This window comes from Saxophila tyrrhenica (genome assembly GCF_035928015.1).
Source record: "Saxophila tyrrhenica strain CCFEE 5935 chromosome Unknown scaffold_7, whole genome shotgun sequence".
Lineage (NCBI taxonomy): Eukaryota > Fungi > Ascomycota > Dothideomycetes > Mycosphaerellales > Extremaceae > Saxophila > Saxophila tyrrhenica.
The window spans coordinates 220,739-246,213 of NW_027041739.1; the positions used below are offsets into that span (position 1 = coordinate 220,739).

Genomic DNA, 25,475 nt, shown 5'->3' on the forward strand with positions numbered 1-25,475 from the left:
GTTCGCGATCCAACGATTGCTAAGAGATCTTGACGTTCGACAGACTGGAAGCATGGAGGAGGAGGAGGAGAGGAAGAGACAACAACAACCTGCCTATTCAAGCGAAGCTGTTGATTTCATCATTGCCCGCCATCGGAGAGTAGATCATGCAAGGAAGCTGCGGCTGCTGTTCGATGTCCACGACAGACATAGCTTTCCTAGTTGTACCATTATTAGACGCAAACACGGTCAACAGTCTGGACCTAAGCGCCCAGTACGAGATGCTCCAGCGCGAACGAGAGTTGAGATGGAAGCTTGAAATGCGAAGAGATGTTGTTTGACCATCTTCAGGCATCAAGGCAACGAGCCCGCTCTCCCTCCCTTAGAGGCTACAACATTCTTTCTCGCTATTCAACACAATACCAGGACCGCGACTGGGACCCAACGGACAAGCTGAACAGTAGTACCGCAACAAGGCTTCTCCCAGCATAATGCCCACGGCCATGTCAGGAGGCAGCATCCCAGAGGCATTCGCCATGAAACGCCAGACCGCCTACTCACCCTTCCAGAAATTGCCCGCAGAAATGCTGGAACTCATTCTGGACTACATGGGACTGGCCGCGCACGTAGAACTGAGTGTATACAACTTCCACCAATTTTTGTGGTGGACTCGGGACCGTGTCCCCGATCTCAAGCCTCTTCGTCTGGCGATCCGGGAGTACACTTACCTTCCGCGTCTGTTGTCACGATTCTTCCATACAATCTGGCTTGACGATTCCGCAAAGCGCCTCGAAACCCTCTGTACAACGAACGTGTCCCATATGAGCCCGTACTTTCGGCGAGTAGTATTCGACACAGACAGGGATGGTATCGTTGCCGCTGATGGATTGAACCCAAACCCCCTTCGGGTCGCCTTCACCAATATCCTCCGCAAGATGCCAAAGGTCGATACGTTCTACATCAGAACTTCTCAGAAGGCTACGTTTCATGCTATCATTTGGAGCCTGAGCGCCGCCAGCAACAGGATCTCGCATCTGTATCTGGAGACCCATACCGAGAGCTCTTCCGAATGGGCTTCCCACGGCACGTTCGACTGGCTGGCACTTTTGAGTTTGCAGACCCTTGTTTTCTGCCCTCAGCGTCTTGAGGATCTGCGAGACGTAGAAGAATTTTTCGATCGTGACTTTGCAGAACGAAGAGGAAGCTCCATCAACGACTTCCTCAATCGATGCTCACAGAGCCTCCGCTTCTTGGGCATCAGAAACGTTAGATCCGGGTATGACTTCACATGGCCGCCGTCTATAAATCCGCTTCACAGCCTCCCGGAGTTGCAAAAGATCTACATCGACGCCTCCATTCGGCTGCATTTGGAGCAATTTGCAACATGCATACGCGACTGTCCCACCCTTGTGGCGATCGAATGAAATCCAAGATTACCATGGCTGGTTGTGGCGCCCAATCTGGGATGCAATTCGCGAGCATCCCAACCGGATGCAGGTCGACTTTCGAGAGGTCTACATCGGCGACGGCATGCCGCCCCTCACCATAAGACATCATACCGGAGAACAGGGTCGATACAAACACCACAAGGATGCTCATATGAATCTCCAATACAGCTTGGCGATGTACCTGTCCGGGTTGGGAGAGTGGAACAGGAGTCTCCGGCTGTGGTTCGATTCGGATCTAACGGAGAGTGACGAGGAGTATATGCTCACGGGTGGTGATAGTGAGAGCGACGGAAATGGGGAAGACGATGCGACTGAGGACGTTGACGGACCAAGCCAAGACGGCGATCGCGATCTGGAGTAGATGGATGCGCAATCACCAGATGCGCCTAATGCGAGAACGGGACAGCGGTTAACTGAGGGCTACGCTGGGTCAAACGACGAGATCTGAACGACATCCAGTTGTCGGTGTGAAACAGTATGCAAGGATGAGCCTGACTTGGGAGGTAGTCAACACGGCTCTCTGGAGCACCAATGTGGCATGGGCTCTCCCAGGGCCTCCAGGACTACCGTGGTATTCGGCTGACGGGTGACGGCAGTATCAACTCGCCTCGGAACGAACTTACCTCTTCGAACGGGCTGCCGGCACTTGACCATGACACCGATGTTCTTTCTGCTCTTGCGACGAAGAGATAGCAAACCGCTACGTGCGTACATGATCCACCCGTAGCTAGACCTTTACCGATCGAGAACAGTGTTTCAAGGTGTACCTTCCGGCAGACAACGGCAACCCCGACGCCTTCATCCTTGCCAAACCCCAGCCACCGATAATTGATCAGCAAGTATGGAATCAACCTCTACGTCTACTACGAGGACCCATATCTCCGCACAAATGTTGGCAAGTACCGTATCGTCAAGCTGTGCGGTCGCTGACAGTCATTCGCAGAACGGTAACGAGAATCACTTACCAGACTCCGCGGACCTGCCGGCCGATGGTTCTGTTCCAACTTTTTTTTCTACTGCATCAAGACTGATCGCTACTCGGTCGAGCACAAGTGCGAGCCACCTACCAAATGCCAGGAGTCGTACGATGTTTGGAATCACATCGACTTCGAGTAGGAAGTCTTCCTGAATACAAGAGTGGTGGAACCATTTGCTTTATGGGTGTGCTCTGAAGGAGGGATCGCTGTCGTCACTAAAATCAATTATGGCGCCTCGAAGCAGGTTTTGAAAGACGTGTGAGCGTGAGATGTGAGGCTAGCCGTCGATCATAGTTCTGCGGTTTCGCCTCGTGGTTGCAACGACGCAGCGATATGCAAAAGGAGTGTTGAATAGTACCTCTCTTTGCAGCAACGTGCTGGATGAGCTCAGCGATGTTTTATTGGTGGCTTGCGACTGATGCGGTTTCTCAGAAAACTAATAAATCGACACGCCCAGCCGCGAAGGATTGAGCAGCTCCAGGCATCACCGCTTGCAGCCTTACATCTCACCGCCAGGATGTCCCGTTTCCGCGTACATAAAAGACCACTCCACTCGAATGGTCACAAAGTAATACAACGAAACACCGAACTATGCTCGACCACTCCTCTCAGGTGCCGGGAGGTGCTGTCAAAATGCTCCAAACAGTGAAGACTCTCGGACCTTCTGCAGTAACCACCCCGATGGCCTCTCCTTTCAGCAGACTGCCGGAGGAAATGCTTGTGCTCATACTGGACGAGCTCCATACCGCCAAAGACACCGAGCGTGAACGTGATGCGGAAAGTCGACCAATCAGGTAGTCTAAGACCCAACAGTCACCACCGCTCTACAATATACTGATGGCCGGCAGTACCGACGGAACCGAATTCGACAGCTTCAAGAATTTGCGATCAGCATGCCGCGAGTACACCTACCTACCACGACTGCTTTCTCGCCTATTCAGATGCATCCGATTATTCCCTCTGCCGCAGCACATGGAGCTGCAAGACATCACGTGCCCCGATTTATCCGTACTTCGACCCTACGTCCGACGAGTCACCTTCAACTCACGGCCAACGCGGGAGAATGACGATGTCACTGGTTTAGAGAGCATGTTTACGAACATCCTCAGTCGACTGCCAAACGCGGGCGAAGTCTTCATTGCCGTCGGAAGTGAGCTGCTGTTCCGTACCATCCTTTCGAGTCTCGGCAGGTCGGGAACCATGATCACGGATCTCGACTTCCACTATTACATGGAAGGTCTTTTCGATTGGACGACCGATGACCTGCTCGACAACCTCGATCTATCCGCCTTGCGCAGTCTCAAATTTGGCGCGGACGTCTGGCTGAACTATAGTGAACTCAGCCGTCGAGTAAGCCGTATTCCAGATGACACCAACAGAGCTTTGAACCGGCTCCTCAAATGCTGCTCCAGCACCATAAAGAGCCTTTCATTTGGCAATGGATTGTTGCTCGGCTGGCCACACCCAATTGACCCACCACCGATCTTACCCAGCCTACAGTCTCTCAATATGATCCGGAATGCCAAATCGCTGCAGATGGAATACTTTGCAACTTACTTACGCTCGTCTTGTCCGGCCCTCACACTGCTCGTGCTCGACGCCGGGGTGAATGATAGAGAGGAATATCGTTACGTCTGGGACGCTGTCCGAGACCATACAAGCCGCATGACAGTTCGTTGCATGAGGCATCCACAGGATAAGAATGGTGGAGACGACTGGCACACGGTCTTCAGTCATTTCACTGGGGATGTGAGCAGACAGGGTGAGATCGTAGGTGATCCATATGGCGATGCGCTCGTCGGTTTGAAAGAATATCTCTCTGGGGTTCGCGAGTGGAATGAGAGGGTAGAGGGATGGTTGCACGCACTTTGACGACATGCTGAGAGAAGCACATCATGGAAGCTGCTTGCACGGTGACGAAGGGACTGCTTAGGAGAAACATCAAGAGTTCACTTATTAATGTGCACATGGAGGTTGCAGACAGTTGCTTGCGTCGGTCTCCATGGCTGCTGAGCAACGAGAGCCTGGATCAGTGTGCTTGCTCCAGTAAAGGACGCTGCGACCCCTAGCATCTTGCTCATGTTGTCTTGTTCTCCACTGCTATCGTCTTGTCTTGTATTGTTGGAGCGGCATAGTCAGGCACCAAGGCCAATACCTATTTCGAGCATCCACGCGGCGGTGTTCCGCCGAAGATGAACCCTGTCAAACGCCCCGTCATTCGCCGACAGGCACATGCACAACTTCTCTCTGCAGATGGTAGTTATCACGCAAGACCACGCTACACCACTAACTCCCTAATCTGCCCCATTTCGCTGCGCAAGGGCCCCGCCATCACCAGCACCTCATCGCATGTCACTACTCACCCGATAACGAACCGCATGCATGCCTAGAACCCCCTCCTCCCACCCCTCGTCCGCCATCCCTCTCACGTCCGTCCCGTCTGCCTCGGGCAGTGCTGGAGCACCTTCAACACGCCCAGCGGCGCTACAACCGCCTGATCAGCTATCCCCGACCAACTCCGCACGCGGATCCAGCAGCGACCTCGTGCACCTAAGCAAGGAGACATCGCGGCAGGGGACCCCTTTCAGCGACCTCCCCGACCCAGACACCTACCAGCACAGCACGAGGGACCGATCACACGGAGAGAGGGAATCAGGCGAAGAGTCCAGTTCTTTTGATCTAGCTTCCGACCCCAACAACGATATGCCTTCAGACCTCCGACCATCCCTCGAAATGGAGCACAAAAGCACACATCACCAGCCGCTGCTGTCGGGCAACAAGGCGCGGCAGTCTTACGATTCGGAGGCGAGACCTGGGTTTTCGTCTTCGAGGAGAGGGAGCAGGTTTCATGAAACAGATCCGCAGGCAGAAGCTGCGAAGGCGACGCGGAAGAGATATACGTATGCGGGAGCGTTTTTGCTGGTGAGCTTGGTGAGCTTTGCGATACAGACGGAGACGGCGGTGTATGTGCAGCATAATCTGCATTGGAATAAGGCGTATTGCATGCTGTGAGTCCGCATCCTGAGATGGTCCTTGGAGACGGGACATTGTGCTGACATATGATCACAGCTACTTCACCCACGGCTCCTGGTCGGTCCTCTACCCAATATCCCTCCTCGCTCTCCGATTACAGAAATGGCAACAGCCTTGGCCGCAGTTTTGGCGGCGACATGTAACGATGCTCCGGCAGACGGCACAGATGGTCGAGCACCGCACCCTCCACGTCCCACCTCATCTCCAAAAGAAGTCTCCAGTGCCTTACTTCCTCTACACGACCGCATACGTCACATGTGCCTTGACTGTCGCAGGCGGCAGCTGGTATGTCGCGGTCAATCTCACCACGGCTTCCGACTTGACGGCTATCTACAACTGCTCCGCCTTCTTCGCTTATGCCTTCGCGGTGCCGATGCTGCATGAGCGAGTGATGTGGAGCAAGATTGTCGCCGTCGGAGTGGCAATCTTGGGCGTGCTGATCGTAGCATACGGCGACCAAGGCGGCAGCGCGAAGCACGGCAGCAAATCTGGCGGTGGAGCCGGCGGACCAGATGCACCGGACGACAGCGAAGCGAACAACCGCTTCGCCGGGAACCTCGTCATCGGCGTGGGAAGTGTGCTGTACGGATTCTACGAAGTGCTGTACAAGAAAGTCGCCTGCCCTCCTGACGGCACTGCGCCAGGCCGCGGCGTGGTCTTTGCGAACCTCTTCGGCACGCTCATCGGCGTCTTCACCCTCAGCGTCCTCTGGATCCCACTTCCAATCCTCCACATCATGGGCTGGGAAACCTTTGAGCTGCCTCGCGGTGAAGCAGCCTGGATGCTGCTGATCTCCGTCTTCGCGAACGCAACCTTCTCCGGCTCTTTCCTGGTCCTGATCTCGCTCACCAGTCCGGTGCTGAGCAGCGTGGCAGCGCTTCTGACGATCTTCCTTGTCGCGTTATGTGACGAGATGCTACCACCGCCACTGTACAATCCCATCACCGCGGCGGCTATGGTCGGAGGGCTCATGATCATCTTTGCTTTCTTGCTGCTCAGTTGGTCGACGTATAGGGAGATGCAGGAGGAGAGTGAGAAGCATGCTGATGAGCGGGTGGAGGGGAGTGACGAGGACTTATAATGTGGTGCGTGGAGGATAGATCTGGGTTTGGCGTGGCGTTCGGTGGGGGTTACGCATTGGGAGGATGTCTGCATGTGCAGCATGCATGGGTGTTGGTACTGGCCGCTTCGCTAGATATGGGTGGCTATGTTGGAATGCTGTAGAACTAGTAGCTCGCACGCAAGTTCAGCATATGCTCATGCTATTCCAAGATGAAGTCTCCTGTGAATCGGTTTTGCTCGATTCATGGACAAGACCGAGATTCCGGCGAGGCGGGAGGGCACGGGAAGCCGATGCGTCCCGCAACCTACCACATTACAACTTGTTCGCAACTTCATCTCCTCATCCATCTTATCTATTCCTCACATCAGGCTTCTCGGTAAAAGCACGCTTATGGCGATACGCTCAAGATGTGCGTGCGGCACCCCAGGCGCGAGTGTTGCATCTCGCTTCTCCAGCAGGGACCTTCGGCGCTTCGGGACATGTCCTGGTCACCAGCATCCCACCCCGAGGGCCCTCTGGCCGGCGAGAGGACTATCGGCGCGACGCTCGTTTCCCCGTGAATCTGATGCCATCTCTGCTCTCACCTCCTCTCGGAAGCTAAGTATATCTCATAATGCAGGCAAGGCGCTCGCTCAAGCGGCAGCAGGCGCTTGCATCCTTGCGAGCTGAGGCGAGCCATTCATAGACTACATGTAGTCGCCTCAGTCCCATGTACACACTACATGCACCTGGAGTGTCATATGTTGTTCATCTACAAGAGCACGACGGCAAGTCATGTCTCGTTCGATTGGTTTTTGCTTTGCTTCTGATGTATGGCCAACTCTATCCTCCTCTCGCGATCCCCTCAGCACAAGACCTTCTCAGCGACAGCAAATGTGTACGCACCTCTCAATGACGCCAAAACAGGAATCCGCGTACTCGAACTTCAACCGGGACAATGGCACGAGGAGCTTCGAGGGACTCTTCGGATCGTATCTCTGAAGACGAACCCTCTCTACGAGGCTCTATCATACACCTGGGGAGCCCAAACACAGAGCGGACCACGAGAGCCTAGTCGAGGTGGCCGCACTCTCATCAACGACAATCTGTACTATGCTCTCCGACGCTTACGCTGGCGAGCCGCTGTCCGGACATTGTGGATCGATGCTTTGTGCATTAATCAGCAGAATGACGATGAGAAGGGTCACCAGGTTGCGATCATGGGCAAGATCTACAGACTTGCTACTACGGTGTTCGTTTGGCTTGGCGAATACCCCAATGCTCAAGCCAAAGACGAGCGCGACACACTTACGCCGCACTGGGGCCGATTCTCTCGCTTGAATTCCCGGGGGAAGAAGTTCGCTGAGCTTCTCGACTCGACACTTCAGCATGCACAACCGAAATGGCACGATAGGGCATGGATCGTCCAGGAGTTTGTGCTGGCTCGAAGAGCGATCTTCTGCTTTGGCCCAATCAGCTTTCCGTTCGACAAGCTGTACTTGCAAGATCTTACCGAGCGGCTGCCACGACAGATGGATCACCTACTCGCTTTCTTCTACCGGATCTCCGACATGGTCAAGCTTGAGATTGGGATCAGGAATAATGGGGTCCAGAGCATTCACGACGTCGTGCTCTACACCAGCACAGCATCCTGCAAGAATCCCTCAGACAAGGTCTACAGCGTCCTCAGTCTGATCGATCCGAAAGAAGCTTCGATGATGCCGGTCGACTACCGCCTGTCTCCGGTACAGGTCTTTGCTCGAGCAACGTATGCGGCCATCGTAGTGCAAAGAACCTTCGCCATTCTTGAGCTCATCGGCTTCAAGAACACTTCCGTCCACCGGCAGTCATCTTGGACAGTTGACTTCACCTCCGAACAAGACTCCATGGACGGACAGCTGCACATCTATCTCAAGCAAGGCATCGACTGGTCCGCTGAGCGCTACAGCATTCACCAGTGCGTTTCACTGAGCGCGGACGCTCGATACTTGACAGTCACAGGCTACACTCTAAGCAAGATCGGCAGCGTCCTGCCATTACCGAACGCAAGCCTGAATGCTTCCGGCGACACAGCTGTGCAGTTTGCTGCTCATTTGAGTAGCCTTCTGCAATCCACCTTCCATCACCACTACTCCACCTCAGCTCACATTCCCGACGCTAGAAGCGTCCTCACCAAAGATAACTTCCTCGTCGGCGGCAGCAAGACACAGATCCTCACCATCATGAACGCCGCCCTCGCCATCTGGGAGGGCCTTACCAACCCTTCTTCACAACGCACGCCGTACTGGCAACTCAGTCGCAACCAAAAATACGCCCAAGAAACTTCAGCTGCTGGCGGCGAGCCGGGTTTCGTGCTCAGCTACGCCAAATTCGTCAGCGGTGGTGCGATGGTGTTTGCGCTGAGCGGTGGGCTGATTGGGGTGGCGCCTGCGACTGTTGAGCCTGGGGACCGTGTGGTACTGGTAATTGGAAGTCGACTGCCAGTGGTACTGAGGAGGGCTGCCGGGGGCTACTGGGTGTTTAGGGGGTTTGTTTGGGTGCATGGACTGGTGGGTGGAGGGTTCATGGAGCAGATCATGAGAGGAAGGGTTGGGGAGGAGAGGTTTTTGCTGTGCTAGAATGTACTGGTTGGCGATTGTTGGTTCAGGTGCGCGCCAATCATGAATCCAGGTGTGGTCAGCAACGTCAGTCAAGCTCTTCGACAGAACATACTTCGCAGCCGGACTCGTGCACTTTGCGGCTGTTGGGATCGAACTGACTATCTTCTACAGAGAAACTATCTTTACACATTTGCATAGCAGGATCGACTCTCAGCGCTTCCTGCACCGACCGCTGAAATTTGCGCCTTACAGACCGGCGCCCACAGCAACCCAGTGGGCCACTTAACAATAACCTCGGACTAGTCTTGGAAAATCACCGCCGACTGGAGATCCATATATCACCACTGCCGTCTCGAAAAGCTCGAGTACAAGCTGGATCCACGGTGTGAAGGTGGTCCCAAAGGTTTGATGCTACCCTCAGGTTGCTTGTAGCTCATGACCCATAAACTTACGAAAGAGGTCCTCCATGAGGCTACCACCTATGTTTCGAGTGTCATGTCGATCACGATTCGCAAAATTGTACAGGTTCTGCCGAGCCTCGTTCAGGTAGTAGGTCTGTAGCCCAGCGCGCCGTTTGTCGTCCAAGATCTTCAATTGTGGGTCCGCCATTTCTTCGCGACCTTGGAGCTGACGAAGAAACTCGACAGCGGCGTTCACGGGAGCTTCTGCGACGGTAATCTCCCCGTACTTAACGACCTTGGTGTCTGTGATTGTCGCCACGTCTGGAACTTCGGATGTGAGCTGGTCGTTGTCTCCTGTGAGCACGGTCAAGATCCGTGCCTACTCTCTCCTGAGGGTTGACGGGGCCAGAAGAAAGGCAGCTCGGCAGGTCGGTGTCAACATTTCATGATGCCGTGCCACTTCGTACGCTTGGTCAACCAGCGGGAAATCGTGATCTGTGTCGCGCGGCCCATGAGCTCGCTGGTACACCAAGTCGCACAGTCGTCTGTGTCGCTGGATCAATCGCTTCAGGTCAGCCTCACGGCGCTCATGGTTCAAGTCCAGATCGAATGGTAGCCACTCCGCATATGTCGAGGAGTCTTTCCTGGTCATTGCGACTGCGCAAAAAGGGTAGCGGCCATCGAACGATTGGATGGTGACATGCTTGTCCCATTCTTGAATGGCCTGTTTATACCATTACGGGTAGTACATCGGATTGAGCTTCCAGTGGCAATAGTCGTACTGCGGAGAGCGGATGTCGGAAATGTAGCAAAACGCAGCGACATTGAACAGTCGCACAGCCTGCTGGTGGCCTAGTGGCCCAATGAGCGTGTCGTCGTTCAATCTTGGTAGGCAAGCTGAATTGCTGAGTGCTGTACTAAACTACCATTCGTTCCACCTGCGGCGGTGCGCTGCCTTGTAGATTGTTGCCATTTCTCTGGCGAGGTCCTCACGATAGACATCGTACCAGTCTTCTGGAAGGTTGCTGACAGTAAGACCTCGAGCCATGCCTGTAGCAAACGAGGCTAAGGTATGCCTCGCAACACTAAGTTCTTGATTTGAGATCGGAAGTGCTTGTGTAGGTACTCCAAGAATGATAGGTAGTATGTGGCGTTTGAGGTGAATAGACCCTTTCGGATAGCAGTACGTTGAGTAGGCGTAGACAAAAACAATGAAGCGGATGTAAATGTGAATAAGGGCAGAGTCATAATTACCTTTGTACTTTGCGGACCAGATCTCGAGACACGATTGGCAGCATACCTGAGCCACCAACCGATCTAGGTTGAAACAACTGCACAAACAGGTCCGCTGCAGGCTCTTGTCACCTTCGGTGCTACACAAAATATTAGGCTTAAGAAAATTTCCGAAGAATCGATTCACATCTGTTTGGAGTCTCTTACGTCTTCCAGTATGAGTAAGGTCCGTAGCCAACACCACGTACACATGCACTCCACCGCCTGCGGCAGGCCACATGAAGTGCTGAAACACCAGGCGGAAGGCCAGTAACGTCTCGAAGCATCTCCAACCCCAAGACCTTCCAAAGTACACCTCCACATCCAACTATCGTCATCACGCACTGAAGCGTAGACTCGCCTTTCAAAGCACTGAAGTGTCTTCAGCTGTTATGATCGAAGCACCCGATACTGTGTTCAGGCCATTCAAATGATCGCAGTCATTCATCCACCTGATCAATGGAGAAGAAGGGCCAGCCAGCTTCTCGAGCTCTGAGTCTGAAGTGCAAGAGTCTTGAAGCGCTGCATAGCTCGTTGTGAATCCGACTCGTCTCGCAGAGGCCTGTTGACTGTTAACATGAAGGGTTAGAGTAGAATGGCCAGCAAATCTCTCCATCTCCAGATCGATGTGAAAGAGTCTCAGAACGCAGCAGAGCCGACTGTTGCTGTCTCGGAATACCAGGCCATGCCCCGGTAGAGAAGTATGCATCCCGACCCTCAGGCTGAACTCGGAAAGCTGCGTGGTGCTTGCAGCTTGAGGGTGTTTCGGACAGCCCGCCCTCACTAGCAATGGTTGTCAGGTGTCTCGAACATGTGTAGAAGGTTGGAAAGGCTGCAGAAAGATCTAGAGTCCATTGATTTTTGTACGCACCCCAGAGAACCCTCAGACTCAAGAGGTTCACAAGTACGCTCCACCAGTCCCACGGCAAGGAAAAGAGGATGCAGCTGGCGCGGATTGTTCAAGCCAGCAGTAGTTCGGAAGCATGCTTACCATCATCTGCAAGGCTCTACGCGCCCAAAGCCACTGGCCCAAAGTGTTCAGGAGACCTCACCTCATAGCTCCCAAAAAGACATATAGCAGCACAAGTCCCCGCCAATCGCCCTCGTCAAAACAACGTCCCAAAAGACAGTCCAAAAAGTTCACGCTGCGTAGCAGGCTACATCTTCTCCCCGACCGTCCCGAGCTTACCCGGGCAGCCGGGGACATGTTAGGGGCTTGTCCGCAGTCGCCTTCCCGACCTGCATGCAACAGCGGGCGTCTCTGCGGACTCTTTGCGCCCAGCCGGAAGCCCCACCCCTTACGGCTGCAGTTTGCGCCCAGGGGATGAAACATCCCCAGACGTCTGCAGTGTTCGCCAAGGGCAAACTCCCTGCTGCCCCATGCGCACCAGGCCTGGACATGTCGTGGTCCCCTACCCTTCTCGCTTATAGCTTGAGGATGGGGGAGTGGAACGATCCTTTGTGGCTGGTTTTTGTTTGGTGGGGCCGACGGAACGTGGCTTGGGAGAAGGGATTTTGAAGATGGAATATGTAGTAGAGCGGTATACTTAGCTTGTTCCTGAAATTGGAGAGCGCTGGAATGAGGTGAAGTCGAGCAGCCGGTGAAGTGATGCCGAAGGCGTTTTACTCACAAAACGCCACTCGCTCATTCAAGTTCCTGTGTTCTCCCCTTGCGATTGCGTCAAGCGAAGCCACAAACAACGTCCCAAAGGGAGTCCAAAAAGTTGACGCTGCGTAGCAGGCTACATCTTCTCCCCGGTCATCCGAGCGTACTCGGGCCGCCGGAGACATGTTCTCCGTCCGCGACCGCCTTCCCGACCTGCATATAGCAGCGGGCGTCATTGCGGACGGTTTGCATGCAGCCAGAAGTCCATGCTGCGGAGAACGCAGTGGCGAGCCAGCATCGACTTCCGGCTGCAATGCGAGTGTCCAGGCCTGGACTTATTGTGGTCCCCCATCCTTTCGGCCTGTAGCTTGAGGATGGGGGAGTGGAAACGCCGGGATGAACCCGGGAATGTGTGAACCTGCTCGGGACTGTTGCCCGAGTGGTTTGTTTGATTGGGCCGGCGGAACGTGGCTTGAGAGAACAATTTTGGAAAGGGGATGATATTAGGATGTGGTAGTACTTAGCTTGTGCCTGGTACTGCGGAGCGGTGGAATGGAGGAATGCTCCGTTGCCAGTGAAGTGATGTCGAGCATCTACAACACCTCGACCTCACTCAGCACTTTTTCTTCGTTTAAGTAGTATCCGCACGCCAGCACCATGTTCAAGCCACGCATTTTCACACATCACTCCACAACATCACAGATTGACCGCCGACACAGCCGACAACCGCATCCGCCCCCTCCTCAAACACCACGCCCATACCGCATCCACCACCACGACATCCCCAAAACTAAACACCAAACTCCCCCCAAACACAATCGAATGATACGTCCAAGCATCCTCCGGCGTGATTCCAACTCGACTCACCACCACCGCCCACGGCAGCACCCAGAGCAGATTACTCACCAGCGACTGGTACAGATACCAGCGCGGTCGGCTCGCTAGGAGGATAGTCGCGAGTTGTGTGGACAAGGCGTAGAAGATGTAGCACCAGTCGATCGTCTTCCACATTTTCTCCGTGATGAGCGCGACGTCCGCGGAGCCGGAGATGAAGAGGGCGAAGCGGCGCGCGCCGTAGAAGGAGAGGAAGAGGCAGATCGGGACTTCGACTGCGAGAGCGATCAAGCAGGACCGCAGCGCTGGGTTGGTGATGGTGCGGAGGTGTTTCCAGGTGGCGGTTGGGCGGCGGACAGTTGGGCCGACGGTTCGTCGCCAGGCGCCCCATTCGTGCCCGACGAAGGCGAGGGAGGTGGCTTCCAGGGCTTGCACAGGGACCATGACGAGGCCCCAGCGGATGGTGTTGAAGACGCCCCAGGCGGTGGCGTAGGCGGAGCCCATGGCGACGATGCCGCTGACGAGCCAGAGGTAGAGGCCGTTGCGGATGGCGGATTCGGTGAAGGTGTATGCGCCTGGTTTGGCGAGGATGATGAGGCCGGGCAGTGAGGGCTTTGCTTTGTCCTCTGCATGACGTTGCAGTGAGTGGTGGCTTTGGCGTTTGTTCGTCCAGATGAAGTAGGCCAGGCCAGCGAAGGAGGCTGTCAATCCGCAAGCCAGTTGTGTTGCCGCCTGGGTATTTACCGTCGGCGTGATGCCAGGCACGTGAAATTTGGAGATGACGATCATATCCAGAATGATATTGACGGCAAGCTTGACAGAGCTGATGATCAGCGGCACATCGGGCTTGTCCAGGGCTCGAGTGGCGGCTGCAACAGCAGTCTCAATGGCAGACGACAGCGCTGAGAACGCAGACAGCCGGACGTAGGTGAGCGATGCCTGCCGGACTTCCACTGGCACGAAGGCGTTCGCGAACTGTTGTGCAGCCGCTGCAAACACAATCGACACGACGAGACCGAGCGCCGCCTGGAAAAGGATCAGAGTGTAAGATAGACCCAGCCGCTGGGCCATGGTCCGATTCGCCTTATCGCCGATGATGTTCCATGGTGCTCGCGGAAGTCTTTCATTCAGCACCTCCGAGACGGTGCCAATGTAAGTGTAAGCATCAGTCGTTACGACCATGGAAGGATCAATGTTCGCTACCCAAAGCTTGCTCAAAGTCCCGTAGAGGGCGGGTAAGATGAAAGCGCCGATGTTGAAGAGGAGGCTACCGCAGTAGGTTGAGCGGCTCCATGGCTTGACGTTCTTGCTCTCGTCCGATGCATTCTCATGGATTGCGTCGTCCTCGCCGGTAGTGGTCGTGTCAATCTCCGTATCGTCCTTTGGAAGCATCGTGTAAAGGCGCCGCTGTGCCGCATGGCGACAAACGAGGAGCAGCTGCCCCAACATAAGTAGTCTGAGGTGGCATTGCCGCTGATGCAGGTAGATGCAGTAGAGCTCAACGTCTGGCAGTACAAGATAAGGTACAGGGAGAGGGAGGGGTGAGGTGAGGTACTGGGTTGTTTCTGCGAGTGCACGGAGGGTGCAGCCGGCTAGGCTGGATTGAGACGAAATAGACGAGCTAATTTGACATTCACTCCAGGGCGTGACGCTTCATCCTCCCTACCTTTACCTCACCAAAAGACATGTCCGTGTTACAATCCCTTTTATGGTAGAGATATACTGAAGATTAGAGGGTCTTGGTCAACAGTGACGAGCCGAGGAGACCATACAGCTAACCAAGAGGCGAGGAAGATAATGACCCAGCCAGAGGCCCAACAGTAGGTAATTGTTTCACCGAGTCCTGTACCTATTCCTGTACCGATGACAACTCCGCCACGACCACGGAAAAGGCGTTTCGTGAGCGAGAAGACAATTGGTATTGTTCGGCGGGAACAGGGAACAAAAGAACCACCATGGCGAAGCGTCAAGACGAGCTCCGCTGCTACCCTGTTGATGAGAAGCATGTTGACATGGCACCACAGCCTCCTACAACCTCACCATACCCATCACCACTGTCTGGTATCTCTCCAACCTCGCAGATCAGTAAGTGGAATGAGTCCTCATCAACGCTTCTTTGATCAATGACAAGATCAATTTCACCCTCGCTTTATTACATCGTCGGTACTCGACTCTTTGTCTTCGAAGTAATCTACCCATACCTTCATATCAAGACAATCGAGTGCGCTCGCCCATGCTCTCCTCTGTATCTCATAGAGTTTCCTTGGTCCTATAGTCTCAATGGCAGTCACACGCAGCAACAGCTCCTCATCTTCCTTGCCGGACGCCCCTCCCCTTCCCCGCAAGAGGAAAGCAACACAAGAAGTGACTGACGATGACACGATCGTCGTCAAACGTCCCCGGAGGAACAACTCACCAGTCGCACCACCCCAAAACCCCTCTTCATCATCAACCCCCACCCCCGACCCACAATGGCTCACCACCACCCTCCACGAATTCCACTCCCTCCCCAAACTGCCCCCCTCAACCACCCGCCACACCCTCGTCGAACAAGCCAAAACCTACCTCCGCCTCTTTCAACCCCCCCATCCCCTCCCACGACGTCCACTTCTTCCCCTCCCCCACCTCCGCCCGGGCCTTCCTGTCCTCGGCCCCTGTAATCGACGTCCCCGTCTTCGCCGCCAATAGCGCAAACTACAGCATGCTCGACCCCGATTCACAGGAGCAAAGGCCTATTGAGCAGATCTTCGACATCCTCACCTCTTTCCCCTCCGACGCGCTCGAGTACGTCGATGAATCCCTCCCCGCTCCGCGGCGGAACCAGCGTGCGACCATGGCGCAGATGGCGCAGCGCTTCGCCCGCACACACACGGAGCCGATGGGTGTGCGGTTCCCGTTGAACTTCCCGGACATCCCGACGCGCGCGCCCGACAACGGCGTGCCGTCCTTCCTCTCCTCCACGAGCTGCACGCTTCTACAGGACCTGCTGCGTGCACAGCTAGACGTCGACGAGGCACGCATCTGCACCTGCGCAGCTCCGCCTCCTCCAAGATGCGGCCACGCGATCTCGAAGCGGCAGTTCGCGGCGCTGACGACGGCGTGGATCTACTGGCAGGGCGGCACGACGATGTTGTCCGAAGCCGGAACCGTGACAGCGCCGCATTGGGACCAATACGGCCTCTCCACCTGGATCAGCTGTCTCGAAGGGGAAATCGGCCTCGCATGGCTCGTGCGTCCGAAGAACCCGGAAGAACACATGCGGTGGTTGAGCGACCCGGGGAGGCCGACCGCGCGCTGGGCGTTCAAGGTGCTGCGGCCCGGGGACGCGCTGTACATGCCTTCCGGCACCGTGCACTTTGTCTTCCGGCGGCCGAGCGGGGGCCAGACGTTGGGGTATTCTGAGCATCTGGTGCGGAGGCGGCATTTGGTGGGGTGGTTGAGGGTGGTGGGGTTGACGCTTGGGAGGGAGGATGTGGATCTGGAGGGGTATGGGTTGGTGCTGCCGCCGCTGATGCGGCAGGTGAGGGTGTTGGTGAAGGCGGTCAAGGCGCAGGGGTTGGAGGAGATGTATGGGGGGAAGGAGAGGTTGGGGGAGGCGTTGAAGCTGGTTGGGCAGGTGGAAAAGGCCATCAAGAGTGTTTTTGGTAAGTGAAGGTAAGTGTGTGTGATCGTTGAGTTTGTTCTGGTCCTTTTTCGCTCGACTGTGTCATGGGATGTCCTTTGTCACTGATAGGGTCGATCTCTCCTTTTCAGCGTCATGGCGGAGTCTGCCCTCGCATTTCCTTCACGCGATCAGCTTGGCTTAGCTCCTCCATGATCTTGTCCCAGCAACCGGCTTCACATCCTTCGTCCACGCCCAAGGTGGCGAGACTTCTCTCTTCCGTGACTTCTTCGTCGCACTGTTCGAACGTTGGACAGGTATCAGTGAGGCAGTCGTCTTCGCATCCACATCGTTACTCCGTCCCGTCGTCGCCCCTACAAACGAGTTCGCTGAATCATTCCTATACGAAACGCAAACGCTCAGTACCCATCCCCCTCACTATCCACACGCCCAAGAGCGGGAAGTACTTAGTATAAGAACAGGAGCGCGCCTACTTCTCCGTCAGAACAAACCGCCGCTCCACCGGCCGCGGCACTTCATCGTCTTCAAACTTCAACTTGACCTCCTCCCCCGGCCCGCCGCGCCACGCCTCCACCACCTCCGCGCGGTAGAACGTCGTCGTGTCCGGGTACTGCGCCAGCACGTTCCGGCCCTTGGCGAGTTCAGGGAGTCCGGAGTTCTGCGGCGGGATTTGGATCAACTGGCTCACGCTCGCGCGCTGCGGGGGTGGAGGCTCGCCTTGCGTATCGGCGTCTTGGACTTCGTAGCGGCGCTGCTTGCCCTCCCCTATCACGGCGGTGACACGGCAGAGTATGCCCTCGCCCTCCGTGGCGTCAGGGCCGGTGGGGATGATGTGCGAGTGCCGGCAGAAGACAACTTCGCCTTTGGTCAGGACGAGGCGGTTGGTGGTGCGGCTACTACCGCCGAGGCTGGTTTTGCTGCCGGCAACGGCGCCGGTGGAGGAGGCGATGCCGTCGGTGCTGCTGGCGACGCTTTCGGCGCCGTCTTCGAGTTTGACGGACGCTTCGCGGGTGGCGGAGACGGAGGCGGCGCGGGAGGGTTGGTTCTTAGAGAGGCGGGAGCCGGGGTTGAGGTGGATTTTGGGGCTGGGGGCGGCGGGGGTGTCGAGGTCCATGTCGTCGGGGGCGAGGGAGGTGGTGATGGTGGATGCGGAAGTGGGTTTGCCGGAGGCGGTTCGCTTGTTGGGACGGCTGAGCTTGCTGCTTGCGTTGCGTTGGGGTGGTGGGTTGGTGGGGAGGCTTTGGGCGGCGGAGGACTCGCTGGTTTCGCGGAGGGCGGCGAGGACTTTGATGCTGTCGAGGAGGTTCATGCCCTCGGGGTTGCCTTGGACGATGTTTTGAATTTCTTCGGAGAGCTTGATCTTTTCGCGGTAGAGCTTCTCGAGGCCTGCATTCTATTAGCTCAAGATTTTGACGGTGCTGCACAGTTTGGTCGAAAGGAGTTTTGTCTGGGACACTGACGTTCATCCAGAGCAGTGGAAGGGGGCTTGTCGGAGGCGACTGCTTGTGCTTGCTGGTCCTCAACCTCGATGATCTCATAGCCAAGTTCATTTGAGCGGGCCTGTGACACTGATTAGCAGGTATAAATTCTGTAGCGAGGTTGTGCGCAGTGCTGCGGTATGACCGTGGGAAAGAGATTGGGGGCTGCACACGGGGCTCAAACAGGGGAGGGGCTGTTGTTGGGTATATATCTCGTGGACGAAGATAAGAGCATCATCTCACACGCAATGGTCTGGTACATACCTCCTGCCGAGCGACATCCCTCGACTTCTCCTTGATGTTCTCCCACAGGCGCCTCATCTGGTCATCGTCGTCGTTGCTGACATTGCCTCTAGCACGGTTCCGGACCGACATGACTGCACCTGTTACTGAATATCAACAATGGTCCTCTACATGTATCATGGCGGACAAGGCGTAGGTTGGCAGTTGGCGGACAAGAAGAACGAAAATGGCTTTGAGCATGACATTGAGGTCTGTGGCCATTGGAGGTGGCGCTTTACCCCAGTCGGGATCTGCGCGGCCCTCGGCAGTGGAGCGGGCCGACGAACCCTGAGCTAGAGACTGAAGCTTGTGTGACGTTGTGCCGACTTCGAGATTGTTTGAGGACGAGTGTGTCCAGCATTGAACAATTGACAACCTGTCTGCGATCAAGTTGATTCATATACGCCGACACCCTTCACATCACTCCTTGAACGTCAGACAATCTCGGAGATCCTTCACCATGCAAGTGCCTTTGCTGCGTCTACAGTGCGGTCAGTCCATCAACCTCCGAGCCGGAAGTGAAGCCATTGACGATGTATAGGTTGCAATAGCTATGAGTGGGGTGAGTGATCCTATACCTTGCATCGTTCTCCGGGAAATCATAAAGCACCATACAGTGCTATGAATCTGTGTGACCTTTACTCGAAATTCGAGAACTGACACCCTCGCTCAGGCAAGGTGGGAAAGGACTCGGCCGCAGCACGATTCGCAGCGGCTACCAATCTCCAAATCGAAGAGGAGAAGCCGTACGCCGAGGTCAGTCGCCACGTGACCATGAGATTACTCTCGACTGACGAGAAGACAGCTGTGGATGGGCACCCACCCCTCGAACCCCTCCAAAGATCTCACGACCGGCCGCACCCTCCTCGACCTCGTGCAAGACAACAAGGCCCTAATGTCCACGTCAATAGCCAAGAAGTACAACGACAAGCTCCCCTTCCTGTTCAAGGTTCTCTCAATCAACAAGGCCCTCTCAATACAAGCACACCCCAACAAGCAGCTCGCGGAGACTTTGCACGCTCGAGATGGCAAGAACTACCCGGACGACAACCACAAGCCAGAGATGACTATCGCTATCACGCCGTTCGACGGGCTCTGTGGTTTCCGGCCTCTCAACGAAATCACACACTTCTTACAGACCGTCCCGAGTTTGAGAGAGCTCGTCGGCGCGGAGAAGGCGGAGGAATTCGAACAGACGGTACAGGGGCAGGAGACCAGCGAGGATAAGAGCAAGATGGAATCGAACAAAAAGGCGCTACAAACAGCCTTCACAGCCCTTATGGAGTCGAAATCAGAAGACATCGAGCGCTTAGCCCCCAAGCTCATCCAACAAGCCAAAGACGAAGGCAGCACGTTCGCCGGCTCCGGCGGCCCTTCCAACTCCGGTCAAGAACTGGCAGACCTGATGCAGCGCCTCAACGGCCAATTCCCAAGCGACATCGGGCTCTTCGTCACCTTCTTCCTCAACTACGTCAAGCTCGAGGTCGGGGAAGCGATGTTCCTAAAAGCAGACGATATCCACGCTTACCTCTCCGGCGGTACTCACCCCACTTACCCCCCCTCAATCTTTTTCACTAACGAATTCATCACAGACATAATCGAATGCATGGCCTCCTCCGACAACGTCGTCCGCGCCGGCTTCACCCCGAAATTCAAAGACGTCCCCACCCTCACCTCCATGCTCACCTACAGCTATGCCCCCATCGCCGAGCAGAAAATGTCGCCCACACCGTACCCGTACGTCAAACTTAATTCCACAGCTTTCCAATCCAATTCTGCGTGTACGCTGTACGACCCGCCGATCGAGGAGTTTTCGGTGGTGAAAGCGGAGTTGAATAGCGAGGGCGCGAAGGCGACTTTTGGAGCGCTGGAGGGGCCGAGTGTTGTGCTCTGTACGCAGGGGAAGGGGAGGGTGAGTGTGGGGCCGAAGGTGGAGGAACTGAGAGAAGGGTGGGTTTACTTTGTTGGGGCGACGGCGGAGTTGGTGGTGGAGAGTACGGGAGGGCAGCCGCTGGTTTTGTTCAAGGCTTTCTGCGAGATTGAGGAGGAGGTGGGGAATGGGGTTAATGGGAAGATGTGAGGCATGAGTTATGATGATGTGGCATGGCATGGAACAAGCGGCCGTGATGAGATAGACGGCTTCTCGGTTATGAAGGTATGATCAAAAAGCATTTCTCAAAGCTCAGGTGCTGCTACAGTGATCTCGGGTCCAGGAGACGTTGGGTTTGGACGACGCCAGTCCCTCTCAAGAATGAGCGCAGGTAACTTGCAATGACAGTTGGCAGCAAAGCAGCACGAAGATCGTTTAGATTGCAGAGAAGGGCACTTGCACAGCTTGGAAAGAGGGTAATCATTCATTGTCAACAAGAATCTTGAGGCCGATGGCGTTTTGATCATGTTTGAAAGTCGGTCGTCATTGCACCTTACGACGGCCGGCGAGCAGCCCATCGCAGCTGCGTCAGATACTCTAGGAAGGCACAACACCGGGTAAGCCAGCACTTCTTGCTTCCGCTTCTTTGTTGACTGACATGTTCTCATCCTCAGCACATCTATTCAGTCTCTCACTCCAAGCACGCTCAGCATCAACTTCAACTAATCCGCAGCTTTAACCAGAATAGAACAGCAAAGCAGCAACTCACGAATCACCGGCAGCAGCGCCTTCAGCGCCATCAAGTGCTCGTCTGTATGCAGTCGGCCAAAGTCGCCGCATTGTCTCTGCGCAAGCGGATGCACTACAGACTGCCTCAACCTCGCAACACTTACCGTAGTATCCTCGGCTCTCACTACATTAGCACCCCTTCACTCGCTTCACGAACCGCTACCCTCACAGCCCGAGCCATCATACCATGGCCCCAAAACCCTTACAAGGCCCTGCGAGTAACGCACCCAAACGCAAGTTCGACGACGACACCAACAAGCACACGCCCCAGCCCGTCTCCGACACTACCCCTCAGCAACCTCCAACCGGCTCCGAGAACCAAACCCCTGGCCTGGGCCTACAGACCCCAAGCGAGACCACCGCAGAGCAACCATCGCCTGTAGAGCCACGTCAAGACTCCGCCGGCGCAACGACCCCGAGACACCAATCCATTGCTCCCTAGGCGGGTGCAATGGGCGTCCAATGGGCCGGACAACAACAGAACCAGAACCAGAACCTTACACCCGCTGAGCGAGTCCGTGAGCATGGACCGGGCACCAGCACGTTCACCCGCCAGGATCTCCGGCAGCAGCAGGAGCAGCTGAACCGGCAGTTGGCTCTCAACACGCAGATCCCCAACGTCACCCATGAGGCCGGGCATGGCTCGTCTTCGGACTCCTCGTCGACGGGCACGGTCGTGCTGGCTTCAATGACCGACGCCGAGCGCGCACAGCTAGCTCGGGAACGGCCCCGGCCGCACCCCCAGACTACTGTGACGAGGCGGTCGTCGCTGCAGGGTGAGGTGAGAAGAGCGGGAAGGGAGAGGTCGGTCAGTTTTGGGGGGACGAGGGTGAAGCGGATTGGGTCAATTGGGCAGGAGAGGGCGCCGGTGGATGATAGTGAGAGCTCTGGGGAGAGGTCGCCTGGGGAGGTGGATGATGAGGTCGGGACGGATGATGGACGGGAACCTGGAATACTGGAACGGCTGATGACCTGGACTTTCATGCTGGTTATGGCTCCCAGGCAAACACTCTCTGCGGCCGCAGCGGAGGTGCTGATGATTGTGCTTACCGTGGCCATTCGGATCAACAGCGTGAACTCGCGAGACATAGACGCTTGGATTCCCACCATTCAAGGCTTCTTGGGAGCCTTGCTGGTCCTCAATTTCTACCTGCTGTCGTTCCTCGGAATGATCGCCATGGCTTGGATCCTACAAGAGCTCCCCGTTCATATCGCAAGATTTGAGGCGAGAGCTGTTGCGCTCTTTCGATTCGTCGCGGCGGTTGTGTTGCTCCCATTTGTTCTTGCACACACGGTTCTGGGGATTCATTGGAACATCGCCCTCCTGGCTGTGCGCATCTTCCGTCGGATTGGGGGAGACCGGGAACCGGAACGACCCCAACCCAACGGCCACCCTATCCCTCTGAATCATCGCAGGCATCGCCATCCACCGCTCTTGGGTTCACCGGCCAACCAGCCGTACCTCGATGCTCATGCGGCCAACCCAGCCCCCGATGTGGATGACGGTAACGAGTCTGATCCGGACCTACCCAATCCAGAGGATGACACGAGGTTCCAAAGTCTGCTTCGGAGGGCTTTTCCGTGGGCACACAGGGCCTGGCTGTCTGGGCTCGATCACCTGACAATGCTGCAAGCTAATTCGCGACCTGCTCCGGCTGCAAGCAGACCACGCAGCGAAGCAGACGCCGTGAGGGACGCAGCGCATGCCCGTATGATGCGAGCCCGGGCCGCGTGGCAGGATGAGATGGCCTCTGGAGCATTGCCGTCCGATACTCCAGTGGACGATCAGGACCAAGTCACTACGGAAGACGATGGACGCCGTGGACGCACGGAGAGCACTCTATCATTCTCTCAAGCGGACGAGGAACAAGATGGAGAGGAGGCCGAGAAGTATGAAGACGACGAGCCATTGCTGAAGGTGCATCGAGATCGTTCGCCTCCTCAGCCACCGCCGCCGTCGGGTGGTGGTGGGATCTGCTACTCGCTGGACTTTGGGTCTTTGGACTTGAGGCTTGCGTCGCTGCCGGCACGTCCGGGGACGGCACATGGTGAGGATGAAGATGGCATCTCGCCCGGGACGAGGGGGAAGAGTGAGCGGCCACCGGGAATTCCAAACCGTGGCCTTTCTGATGACGAGGCAGGTCCTTCTGCTGTGTCCAGCTCAGGTGCACTTGGGCGCGGACTCACTACACCGCACGGCACCAGTGCGGACGATGTGTCTACTCAGGCGCTGTATTCTCACCCGGTGAGCCCCGGTCCGGTGACGAGGAACGAAGACAAGCCTCCAGGCTCTCAGTCCTCCTCCAACACCGCTTCCGTCAACGGCGAGAGCGCCAGCAATAGCCCGGACGAAGAGGGTGGCTGCCTGCCTTGCACCCTCTCTCCGCTGAAACTCCCGTACCGACTTCCATACCAACGTCGTCCATCGAACACCGGTCCAGAACAAGCCCTGCAGCGATACAAATCGGTGCAGCCCAAGAGAACACCTGGAAGCCAGCATCCCGCAAACCATGCGCCGTCTTCCCAAGAAACGTCGTCCACCTGGTCAGCGAAGCGCTTCTTCACAGCTTTACGCAGCTCTCTAGACGACTTCTCCGAGTGCATGCCTTGTGCGCCATCGCCCGTCGTTCGGCGGGAGGAAGCTGAGCCTGAGCGGGAGGAGGCTGCTGAGCCCGAGAGGCCTCGTCTTGTACCACCGACTGCCCAGCTTCGAGAGAATCCCGGTACTGGCAGAGTGAGATTCCAACCTCAGCCGCTGCTTCCGCCGCTGGAGCTACCCAGTGTGGGGGGCGGGAACGACGTTCTCGTTCTCGACTCTGCGATGCCGTGGAAGGGCAAGGGAAGGGAGGTCGATTTGCCTGCTGCTCAGCGGATGAAGTCGACGTTTGGGTCTGGACTGGATATCGACCGGGAGTACCCTTTCTCCGACTTCGACGGCGAGTGGCAGCGACCTCGCCCTGCGCCACCCGCTGCTCGGCGAAGAATGCCTCTACCCGGTACCCGATCCAATATCGACTGCGAGTACACTTCTCCTTCAGAGGCTGAAGCTGGCCAAACTCCTCGCACCGCAGCATCGCAAGCAACGCCATCGACCGACAAAGGCAATCTCCCCCTCAAGGAGAACCTGAGCCCCCAGAGCTCGACCACTGTGCCAGCAAGGAGGTCAGAGAGAGACGGCACGTTCGCGAAGGATACGCTTGCGCGCTTTGGTATTTTTGCGGCTGGGGTGCCTGAGGAGCCGAATCCGCTGCGTTTTCTCCAAAAGGGGCCGGTGATCTCGCTGCAGCGGATTTTGGGGGAGGCGGTTAGATCTTGTGATGGGTTTCCTGGGGTGACCACCTTCAGTGTTGCTGAGTCAGCTCATGGTGCTGCTGAGTCGGATGTTCTTGACCGAGCGGACTTCGTTCAGGATCCAGCCTCCAGCAGGTCGGTCGCTGATGACATCACTGAAGCCTCGCCCAGCGATGTCGTACAGAGACAAAAGAATGCTACAGCACTGCCTGAGCTCGGAAGCGAAGCTGGCGACCTGGACGAGCAGCTTGACGATCAAGTTTGGAGTGCCTTCGCACTCGGAGGAGTCAGAGGCAGGAGCGCCAGCGTCAATCAATTCCAAGCTCTGGCTAACAGCGATGTTATGCCGGACGAGGGAAAGGAGTTGAGCGACGTGGAAGAGACCCCAAGGAAACGCTGGCTGCGCAAAGGTCAAGGAAAGAAGGCACGTCGTCCTGACCCGCAGAATTACACCCAGGCCGATGATCTATCTTGGGCACCGATCGACGGCACACGAGAGCCTGCGGATCTTGATGCAATCAGAGTCCAGGAAATGGTCGTTGGTCAAAACGGACGTTCTCTGCCGGCAAACGAGAACCAGCTACCACAAGCACATGGTCCACAGGCTCGCAGCGAGATGCCTACGTTCCAGGAATACGCTGCCGCGAGACAAGATTCGACGCAGCAGCCTGCGTCCCAGCTGGTCGTTGAGAAAGCGACGCCAACCAAAGACCAAAAGGTTGGTCGCAAGACGCTGATCCTCAAGCTGCAGCTCTTCGAGCTGCAAGAACCGCCACCGGAGCGCAGACAGTTTGCGTCTTACGCCCTGGCAGCAACCGAAGCCTGGGTTCCTACGCAGAAAGACGGATTTGACCGCGCGAGCGCCCAGCCGGACAACGAATCGGTATCCACCTCCGCGAGCCAGCGCGATAGAATTCGACCAACCCGGAATCACGGGGGCTAGCAGCCCTT

At 56.2% G+C, this 25,475-nt stretch overlaps 9 protein-coding genes across 9 annotated transcripts; 7 read left to right on the plus strand and 2 right to left on the minus strand.

The window, feature by feature from the left end:
• Positions 1 to 470: 470 nt before the first annotated feature.
• LTR77_004767 (uncharacterized protein) lies at positions 471 to 1,788 on the plus strand (the record flags this gene model as incomplete). The annotated part of the gene is made up of 2 exons (XM_064802019.1): positions 471 to 1,244; positions 1,477 to 1,788. 2 exons carry the CDS (start codon positions 471 to 473, stop codon positions 1,786 to 1,788), a joined length of 1,086 nt encoding a protein of 361 aa, XP_064659380.1.
• A 1,249-nt stretch (positions 1,789 to 3,037) lies between these two features.
• Positions 3,038 to 4,276, plus strand: LTR77_004768 (uncharacterized protein; the record flags this gene model as incomplete). The annotated part of the gene is made up of 2 exons (XM_064802020.1): positions 3,038 to 3,198; positions 3,253 to 4,276. The coding sequence occupies 2 exons, from the start codon at positions 3,038 to 3,040 to the stop codon at positions 4,274 to 4,276; spliced, it is 1,185 nt and encodes a 394-aa protein (XP_064659381.1).
• A 510-nt stretch (positions 4,277 to 4,786) lies between these two features.
• On the plus strand, positions 4,787 to 6,518 carry LTR77_004769 (uncharacterized protein; the record flags this gene model as incomplete). Its single annotated transcript, XM_064802021.1, has 2 exons — positions 4,787 to 5,412; positions 5,474 to 6,518. 2 exons carry the CDS (start codon positions 4,787 to 4,789, stop codon positions 6,516 to 6,518), a joined length of 1,671 nt encoding a protein of 556 aa, XP_064659382.1.
• Positions 6,519 to 7,312: 794 nt separating this feature from the next.
• LTR77_004770 (uncharacterized protein) lies at positions 7,313 to 9,097 on the plus strand (the record flags this gene model as incomplete). Its single annotated transcript, XM_064802022.1, has 1 exon — positions 7,313 to 9,097. One exon carries the CDS (start codon positions 7,313 to 7,315, stop codon positions 9,095 to 9,097), a length of 1,785 nt encoding a protein of 594 aa, XP_064659383.1.
• A 3,957-nt stretch (positions 9,098 to 13,054) lies between these two features.
• On the minus strand, positions 13,055 to 14,584 carry LTR77_004772 (uncharacterized protein; the record flags this gene model as incomplete). Its single annotated transcript, XM_064802023.1, has 1 exon — positions 13,055 to 14,584. One exon carries the CDS (start codon positions 14,582 to 14,584, stop codon positions 13,055 to 13,057), a length of 1,530 nt encoding a protein of 509 aa, XP_064659384.1.
• A 1,309-nt stretch (positions 14,585 to 15,893) lies between these two features.
• Positions 15,894 to 16,998, plus strand: LTR77_004773 (uncharacterized protein; the record flags this gene model as incomplete). The annotated part of the gene is made up of 2 exons (XM_064802024.1): positions 15,894 to 16,836; positions 16,946 to 16,998. The coding sequence occupies 2 exons, from the start codon at positions 15,894 to 15,896 to the stop codon at positions 16,996 to 16,998; spliced, it is 996 nt and encodes a 331-aa protein (XP_064659385.1).
• A 285-nt stretch (positions 16,999 to 17,283) lies between these two features.
• Positions 17,284 to 18,667, minus strand: LTR77_004774 (uncharacterized protein; the record flags this gene model as incomplete). Its single annotated transcript, XM_064802025.1, has 3 exons — positions 17,284 to 18,200; positions 18,275 to 18,374; positions 18,557 to 18,667. 3 exons carry the CDS (start codon positions 18,665 to 18,667, stop codon positions 17,284 to 17,286), a joined length of 1,128 nt encoding a protein of 375 aa, XP_064659386.1.
• A 367-nt stretch (positions 18,668 to 19,034) lies between these two features.
• On the plus strand, positions 19,035 to 20,654 carry PMI1 (Mannose-6-phosphate isomerase; the record flags this gene model as incomplete). The annotated part of the gene is made up of 4 exons (XM_064802026.1): positions 19,035 to 19,065; positions 19,116 to 19,136; positions 19,248 to 19,330; positions 19,380 to 20,654. 4 exons carry the CDS (start codon positions 19,035 to 19,037, stop codon positions 20,652 to 20,654), a joined length of 1,410 nt encoding a protein of 469 aa, XP_064659387.1.
• Positions 20,655 to 21,420: 766 nt separating this feature from the next.
• On the plus strand, positions 21,421 to 25,467 carry LTR77_004776 (uncharacterized protein; the record flags this gene model as incomplete). Its single annotated transcript, XM_064802027.1, has 2 exons — positions 21,421 to 21,612; positions 21,676 to 25,467. 2 exons carry the CDS (start codon positions 21,421 to 21,423, stop codon positions 25,465 to 25,467), a joined length of 3,984 nt encoding a protein of 1,327 aa, XP_064659388.1.
• Between the last annotated feature and the right edge of the window lie 8 nt (positions 25,468 to 25,475).